Genomic DNA, 9,632 nt, shown 5'->3' with positions numbered 1-9,632 from the left:
ATATTTAACGTTGTAGGATAGTTGACTGTTTGTGAATAAAATACGAGTAGTTCTATGGCTGGGTCCATAGCTGGAAGGAAAATAAATAAGTGAGATAGCTCTTATCCGCACGGCTGAGGACTAACTCACTGGCGAAGTGTGAAGTGCGGCTTAATTCGTAAAACTACTATTCGTTTTTCTGCTCTGCTTTAGCTAACATGTAGTCGTATTTCAATCATATTTTTTTATTTCCATCAATAATTTGTAAAGTACATTTTTTAAGAGAATTTTGTTGAACTTTATAATATTGTCTATGGAAATACATTTTCAAATCAATTTTCAATAAAATACGTAAGATATTACAGTACTCATTGTAATAATAAAATATGCTGATAAAAATCTAGAATATACTAGACTTTGGTAATATTGTGCATGAAGATGAGGACATAGCGATGTAAAAACATTTGTACTCGTTCTCGCTGGTGGCAGACAAAGCTTCCCCTAGGTTTGTATGTTACATAAATTATTCAGAACTCATGTTTCATATTCAACACTTGTCTGTATCACTGTCTGTGTCCTAATGAACTCTTTATTTGCATACGTGTTTGTCAAATCTGATCAACGGAAATGTACAAAATTTAAGCATAAATAATATTGATACTTGTTTTTCACTAACCTACATTTAAAGGAACTCAAGGTTAAATGAGGGAATAATTACCAAAATATGAAACAATATTATTCCAAGAATAAAGGCAGAAAAATATGAATTATATTAAAAACTTTACTTTTTAATAATTTTGATACATATGTTTTACTGATTACAATAAAAATCTCCTTTAAATAACGCACCATTGAAACTTAAAAATTGACGATTCAAATAAATATTTAAGTCAAATACTGTATAGAAAAGGAAGAAATTTCCAAAACAAATATCTATTTACAAATTACTCTACGTTTGCGAAATGCAGGGCACGTTTCATAGAGAACAGTGCTCCGTGTAATCGTGCTGCGATACTTTGCCAGGAAGCTGTTTTGTTAACAACCAAAGAAAATAGAACAACTAAAATGGCTGTTTAATGCAACCGTTGGTGTTTATTGTCTAAACATCTCTAAACTATGACATCTCTCTCGTTCCCTTTGGAAAAACAGAGAAAACAACTTTATTCAGTTCAGTTCAGTTTCTTGATTATGGTTCTCCCTGCAACTTTGTTTCTGTGGGCATAGCACGAATATTTCTGACAATCACCATTGTACCGTCATCGACAAGATTTGTATTATTTGTGCAGCAGATAGGGGATCTTTCGTAAAATACACCAATAAACTCATATTAATTTTGACATAACAGACGATGATGATATGAAGGCGATTCTCACAAATATTCGTGCAAATGTTCTGTTCTGCAAAAATTGTGATAGATTAACTGTAGGTTTCTGAGACCAAAAACTACGTTTAAAACATATTATCTCTGTTTTGTCAAAGATAATGACAGAGACGATGATATGAAACTCAGAAACCCACAATACTACTCAATTATCAAAACACTTTGTGAAAAGATGAATTATAGAACTAGACTTTTTTTAAATAGTACCAAAAAAAATCTTCGCTGGTACTTTCAACATCGATACAAGATTTCTGGTGTAATAAAATTCAGGGAATATGTTGGTGCAAATGTATTATCGTCTGACTCCAGTACGCCATTATCCGATACATTGACTTTAATTCGTCTATTATGTAAGACTGTAGGAGATAAGAGTGGAAAGAAAATGGGGCTAATGTTTCAGAATAAAGATGCAACAAAGACACCGCAAGATTACACAAAGCCAACACAGTACAATCAATTACGATAGAGGTGCGAAAATTAAAAATTTTAACATATTATATCATTATAACAATGTAACTTAATTCTAAAAAACATAAAATTTTCTAAAGCTCAAAAAATTATGCCTGTAAATATGGCTAGATATAGCTATATATTTGGAAAAAGCATTTTTTTCAGCTTTTGTTTTATCTAACTGAGAATAAAGTTTCTTAAAGGTGTCTTAAACATGAATAAATTATGTGCAACATATATATTTCTTTTTCGAATGATTTAATTCCAGAAGAATTTAAAATACTAACTAGCAAACGCGTGCAATCCAATACAGAGTTAGAATGCTCATCAGGCGAGTGATTTATAAGCCACATACGTACTACACAAGCCCGCTGGCTACTGCCGACCGCAGACCGTTTCAAACATTAAATTTACACGCACAATAACAACATTTCATAACTATTCACACACACGGTATGTTCATGTGCATACCAAATTATCATATCCTACTTTATTGCTCTACGTATATATTTCTCAGTTTTAACTAATAAAATTAGCTGGAACAATTCCAGAATACAGTGAAAATCTATTTATCAACAAAGATATCCATGAAACTGTGGTCCTAACACGAATATTTGTGGCAATCGCCATCTTATCGTTATCGAAAAAATTCTATTAAAATGTGCCCTGCACAGCGCCCCGTATCGGGCGTAAGGTACAACATAAATCTAACACTGATTAAGCGTAAATGACGATGACGATACTGTATGCAATGCCTTTAATAAAGCATTTAAAAAGTTTAATTTAAATATCGACTACGAATTAATCCTAAAATTAATTGATCTCAATTACGGATTATAAAATGATTTAAAAGTAAATATTAGAAACGCAATTGAAAAAAATAATATCAAAATACTATGTTAATGGCGATATATTGTATAGGTTTTGTTTTCAGGTATATTGTATAGGTGTTTCACGTCATCGTAATTTGTGTATTTATTAATTAAAACCTTGTATTTGGAAAGCGCTCGGCTGCCCGGGAACTGTAGCACGCAATTAATTACAATAACACATTAATTGTTTTCTGCTTCGTGTCACTTTAGGTTAAAACGTAACGTCGATGTAAACCATTCACGAAATTAATAGTAAATAATCATCCCCGCGCGTGTACAATCTGTTAGATTAGTTCAGAATACAACCCTTTGAACTTGCAAAATCAACAGCTTACATTTACACAGGCTTTTGTTATACTAACTGCCGCTTTAATTACTTAAGTAATTGATTTTTATAATAAATCTACACTAAGGTGCTGCCTTAAATAACTTGGAGTATTGAAAATAATGATTACGTCGACTATTTATTAAATAAAAATAAACAGTGGGCAATAAATTATTGAAAGGTATCCGGGAGCAAATATTTTTGTTGCGGGCAAAGAGAGGTGCGCGGGTTACGGGGCGCGGTACGCTGTTGTTTCAGTTGTCTGTAGCTCTGTAGCGGTTAGTCAGCCGATAACTGTTTTCAAAGTGAATAATTCATGATTCACAACTCCACTATAAACGTTGCCTGTATTGTGCCGCCAGTGCTTATTTAAATATACCATAAGTACCATAATTATAGTACTCACAATACGTGAAACTAACAAAAACTTCTATTCACCAAAGATTACAGAAATATTGACACGTTCTAATCACAAGGACGTAGCCGATAAATATTTAAAATCATGTAAATATGTACATTAATAAAAAAAAAACACAATTTTGAAGTTGTCATTTATCAGTTAACAAAGCTTTTATATTTATAAAATAGAGAAGCACAATTTACAAATACTCTGCAAATGATTACCTTCAGCACACAAGACGTAAAACTGACAAGTTACTTGACGCAAACTAAAACTCGTAACATACGTGAGTGTGTCGTAGACATGCGTCGTCGTAGCAAAATGCATTGTGTTGGTATAAATGTGAAATAAAGTCATACATCTCGATAAACAAATTCAAAATTTGTAAAATATTATTTACAATAAACTATATATTTTAGTATATAGATTGTTATTATGTGATTATTAAACACTAGCTATCGCCCGCGATGACTATGTTCTACATCGATGACAAATATCATCGAGATCCGTTGAGCCGTTCATCAGATCATGAGAGCCTTCATCATGAGAGTGTTCATCAGAGCCTTCTAACATCCATCCATCCATACAAACATTCGCATCTAAAAACACATTAAAATTCTAATGAAATCAAAACTGCATTTTTTTATTATGAAATAGGATTTTTACGATACTTAAAAAATCTAGCAATAAATTGAAATTACTGTGCCAAAATCTAAATCTGAAAGAGTAATAGTTTCTTAGTAAAGTGTAGCAAAAAACTGTAAACATTGTGATTCTACGGTCAAATTATTTTTATTGTTTTGTGGGACACTGTTCTAATCCTAATATTAGGTACCAATGTATATTCATAAATGAATAATCTTACCAAAAATATATGAACATGTATGTATATTTCTTCTAAACGAGTAGGAATGTACTTACAGTATGCTGTTTATGCAAAAGGTTGCGAGATTCCAAGAAACTTAATTCTAAGATCGGAGTCAGCTTGCTTCTTGTGTTTAATATTGCGGAATGTGCTACGTTTGGTTTATCCCGCAAACAGAGGGCGTGTTATTGCTACTGCGATACTTCTCAAGAACCAAGGTTTACATTTCTACTGATTACTTTGAACAGTACTTGAATGTTAATCCTAAATTAGAATATTGTGGAATAGATACTGTAACTGTGGGTTCCCACTGTCAAAACACTCGTAAACAATATACCTGTTATTTCTTTTATTATTTAAAAAAAAATAGAGATAAGCATATGTTAAGTCTTACCGCAGTGGAATTTCACTATATGAGATTGTGTGGTACAAAGATAAGTACTTCGAACTTTATTTGATATACATTTGTTCTTTAAGAAACATAACTCTGATAATACAAGAAATAATCAGTGTGAAAGTTCTACGAAAGAAATAACACCTTGTCAATAGAGGGCATCTTTATAGGTATAGTGAAGCGCGCCGTGCAGGCGCCGGCTCGCAAATGAGCTTTCTCAACATTACCAAAATGCTTTTGTTTACTACGTCTGACCAGACGTGACACCGCATTCAAATAAAGTTTGATTAAAAAAGGTACTAAATTATCACAATTTTTTATATATTACCCGTACATTCCAAAAAAGAATCCAATCTATTATAATATAATACTAGCTTTTACCCGCGACTCCGTCCGCGCGGAATAAAAAATAGAAAACGGAGTAAAAATTATCCTATGTCCGTTTCCTGGTTCTAAGCTACCTGCCCACCAATTTTCAGTCAAATCGATTCAGCCGTTCTTGAGTAATAAATAGTGTAACTAACACGACTTTCTTTTATATATAAAGATACAATTAAAATATTACATTTAAAATTGATACAGTAATTTAAAGTAATTACAGTTTTAACATAGTTTTCACGTTTGAATGTTACATATATGGGATAATAAATTATTACTCTAAAATGTTGCACGTAAAAAAAAATATAATCGAATAAATACGTAACGTATTCAGGGTTGAAGTTTCCATATCTTAAGTTTTAAATCGGATATATATAACGTTCATTCTATTTATCCCCTAGACCACTTTCAGGATCGATTTTATCTTTCCTGGTATATATGAATAATTCAAACCGAGGTCGCAGCATAATTTCTTTGCTCAAGATTTCTATCTAACTTTAAACGAGACTATTGTCATAAACGCAGTAAACATATCTTTTAAAATAAAAAGTGAAATAAAATAAAAAGCGGTCCTAGCACGAATATTTGTCACAATCGCTTTTGTATCTTTATCGGAAATTATGTTAAAATTAGTATGTGATTTTTGGTGTACTTTACGCCCGATATATTACGCACAATTTTTTATACAAATTTTGTCAATGACAATTTCATTGCGATTGTCACAAAATATTCGTGCTAGGCCACAGATGTATAGAAATCGGTTACGATACGCGTCCGCTTAGCCTCAAAACTGGTGCAAAAAGACTAAAAGGAAATAGACATCAATAAAACACAAAAGAAAACTACACTTACGGGAAATTTGTTGTACGCCATGTTTGAGAAACAACATTTTGGAAGTTCTATTTACTGAGAATAGGAAACTATTGTTACCTCAATGTAGGTTAATTTTACCTATCCTGTTAGGGTTATTTGGTCGTTACATACACTACATAAAAACTTTTATCGTGGGTAGCGTTGTTTCCTTCAAAAGATTAATGTTTAAATTGCCAACTCCCCGCCTATAGTTCTATTGTTTGAGTCTTGACTTGACAGAGGTAAATCTTTTTTAGTCACCCGTTTTAGTTGCGGGATTAACTTCCTTAGGTAAAATATTATTATTCTCTCAACTTAGGTTTTCTAAAATATTTCTTATAATATTAAATTTTCCAAGCCTTTATGTAAAACGTTTTTAAACCAGATTTTACAACTTTACATTTTTCGTATGTCTTTGAAGTATATTTTGGTCCGAATTTTTGTCTAATAATGACTTTGGTGTCAACGCTTATTTAAAAAATCTTATGTTAAAATGAATAACAACGTAGATTTTTAAGAAAGGGAAAGTCAAAATTAGAGGCCCCTTTGTTAATGAAATGCCGCGGTTCGCTGAACAACACTGCTTAATTACTTGCAAAGATTTTACTTCCTCATTTACTCATGTATGTACAGAATAATGTTTTGTTTTTTAATTATATTCAAAGGTTTAGTAAAATAATATATTTATAATACTGAAAATATCACGACATATTAAAGAATAATCTTATTTTCATCCCAATCATTTAATAGAAGTGAATAAAAAATGCTAAGCAGAATTTTATTTGTAACGTCGACCTCTGAATGTTTTTAAAGGTATATAAATTCTTTTTAATGTTCGATCGTGTATAAACAAGGTAACATTTTCCGTTAGATGATATCTTGACAACTGGTTGATTACAATGTATTACTACATATTTGGTATATTCACTTATTTAACTGTTGATTTTTAACATAAAATCAAGTGAGACTGATAAAATTTATTTTATATCACAAATATTAAAAATGTTTTTATGTAGCAATGGGTATATAAATTTGCCAAATATTGTTGGGTAATTCTCTTCCATATATGTCCAAGCATGTCTTCATTAAAGGTGTACATATCTGTTCACAATTGAAGACAGAAATTGTATATTTATTATTATAAATATAACATAAAAAATTAAACAATAACACGTTCTTATTTTTACCTTTCCGTGAAATCCGAAAGCCCATTTGCCAACGTTAATTCCCAAATTAACATTTGTTGCGCAATGGTTGACCACAATATCTACATTAACCTGTGGTAGCAACGAACGTTAGTCATTTTACAAAAAATAACACTGAATTCAATCGACTTTAATTTATTTTTATAGTGTAAGTTGACAAATGGCCTCCTAAAATTGCTAAAATAACAATATGACAGACATCTTTAATGAGCTAGTAAGTTACAAATCCATTAGATTAGAAAACATACAAAATAAATTCTTACTTGAACTGGAAGTCCTTCTTGTTCGAATCTGGTAATATTAGGCCGCTGAACAGGTAAAAACCGCCAGCGTGTGTTTGATACTGGATTTTCGCTTAAATAAAGGGGATACAACCCGCATAACCCCGGTATAGGATTAGGATCGTATCTAACGTATAGAGGCTGAAAATAAAATATCATTTGCTAATGTTGGTATAGATAATGATAAAAACGTGATAAAATATGTACATACTATGTTTACTTGACTCAGAAAAAAAGATAGAATATAGCTGACTATTGCACTCAATCATTTCTCTTATTAAAACTACACTTAGAAACTCTGTAGTAATCACGACTATGAGTACGCATTAAATATTTAAAGATTGAAATACCTTGTAGGTTTAAAGCTTATGTTTGAGTCCTTATAAGTATAATAAATATCTATAGATTGTAAAACTAATAAAAAATGTTAAAATAAATAGGTTAAGTAACCGTACCTTTTTTTCTAAAGACGACGCGAGGGTAAGCAGAAATTCTTGGTTGTATTTTAGAGTTTCGCCTTCACGATTGCAGTAGTCCGCACTGGTGATAACGAAAGTGTTTCTCTTTGCCGGCTCGGTCTGTACGAGTCCCACTAAAGAGCAACCATCGACGAGATCTTGAAAATATTCGAGTTCATTCGCTGAAATTCTTCCCCCCAGTAACAGACCCTTTTTATTCTCGGTCGGTGGATCTGTCGCTGTAATTATTATCAAAATAATGATTTAAAATGCTTCGTACATTTTTTCTTTTTTGTATTTCAGTAAACAATGAAGTAAACCACCGTATATATATAATTTGTAACGTTTTATCAAGTAATCTATGTTACTGGATTTTACAACTTGAGAAGAAGTGTATTTATATATTCAAATTCCGCATCAAGATGATACATCTAATACTACGAAAACATCTAACTAAAATACATTGTTATGTTTATTGTTCTAAATATATATTTAAAACAGAAATATAAAATGTATAAAAATGTATAGTTTAAAATATATAAAAATTAACCCGGTACGTGCGGTGCGAGCAGTGATATGCGATCACCGAAGCATATTCTTCCAGTAGACTGAGTCAAAATTGTTGGCTCGTTTAGATTCTTTGTCATTGTTCGATATCTCGCCAATAATAATTCACCATTTTTCATTTGCTCAAGGAATTTATGTATCTTGTGCTAAAAATTATATTGTTTATATTGCTTATGACATTATTTTAGCCCTTGTTTTTTCCATATCCTTAACTAATTACTTTTTTATAGGCAAACAGTGAAATTTTAGGGGAAAGAGTATGTCCAACAGTGGACTGACGCAGTCTGATGATGTTGATAACTTATTTCAATGAAAACTTACCTCCTCCAATTGCGCCGCTTCATACCAGTTACCTACAAGCACACGATTGCAATAAACAATACCTTTGTCAATATCAGACTTCGACATTCCTATAAAATATTAATAATTATACATTGATTTTCCTCATGAAAACATTTCAAATAAAACTTGTGTCAGATGCTTGTCAAAGCATAGAACTGTCTTATTATTTTTTATATCTAAAGCGTGTTCTGATTGTATATTAATTTTTCAATTTATTTAAGAAATAAATATTTAATTATAGTTTATATAATATATTATTTATATAAATTATATATATCAAGTAGAGTTAGCGGGCTTCGTAACAGACAAGGCGGCCGGCCGTAAAAAAATTACCAAAACATTATGGTATATAAAACCTTGTGCGCCGACCTCATGTGCGTGGGATAAGGCCAGGGTGATAGTATCTAAAAAGCTAAATCATGTTTATAATGTATTTATAAAATACTATCTGTCGCCGGCGACTCTGTCCGCTCGGAATTTAAAATAAACTTTGTTAGTAACCTATGTGTTCTTTTAGACTATGCTCTTTATCTTAACCAAATTTCATCCAGATCTGTTAAGCCGTTTTAGACATGCCTTCTAACAAATATCCATACATCCATCTAAACATTCGCATTTATAATATTAGTATGATTAATATGATTTATATTGGTCAATGCAAAGTGTATGACAAAAACCAATTATTTCTAAGAAGTACCTATAAACAAATTGTAGTTTTGCTAAAACATAATGTAATTCAATACTTCAGGGCTTAAATATATACTCATATAGGAAATCCCTTACTGTCTGTGGCTTAGTGGTAGCAAGTAATTAATTGTTGAACAATCATTTAATGTACATTTTGTTTGTTTTGTATCACATTAATATAAATTGTTTTATGCGC

The 9,632-nt window shown here is 31.2% G+C and overlaps 1 protein-coding gene across 1 annotated transcript; it reads right to left on the bottom strand.

Annotated features, from left to right (window-relative positions):
* Positions 1-6,904: 6,904 nt before the first annotated feature.
* Positions 6,905-8,815, bottom strand: LOC106708963 (cilia- and flagella-associated protein 161). Its single transcript, XM_014500582.2, has 6 exons — positions 8,729-8,815; positions 8,391-8,553; positions 7,838-8,079; positions 7,365-7,523; positions 7,084-7,173; positions 6,905-6,997 (listed from the first exon to the last, which is right to left on the bottom strand). Exons 1-6 carry the CDS (start codon positions 8,813-8,815, stop codon positions 6,905-6,907), a joined length of 834 nt encoding a protein of 277 aa, XP_014356068.2.
* Between the last annotated feature and the right edge of the window lie 817 nt (positions 8,816-9,632).

The sequence above is a fragment of the Papilio machaon genome, chromosome 2, assembly GCF_912999745.1.
Source record: "Papilio machaon chromosome 2, ilPapMach1.1, whole genome shotgun sequence".
In the NCBI taxonomy this organism is placed as follows: Eukaryota; Metazoa; Arthropoda; class Insecta; order Lepidoptera; family Papilionidae; genus Papilio; species Papilio machaon.
The sequence above is the reverse complement of the archived record's forward strand: the minus strand, read 5'-3'. Positions and strand labels throughout refer to the sequence as shown.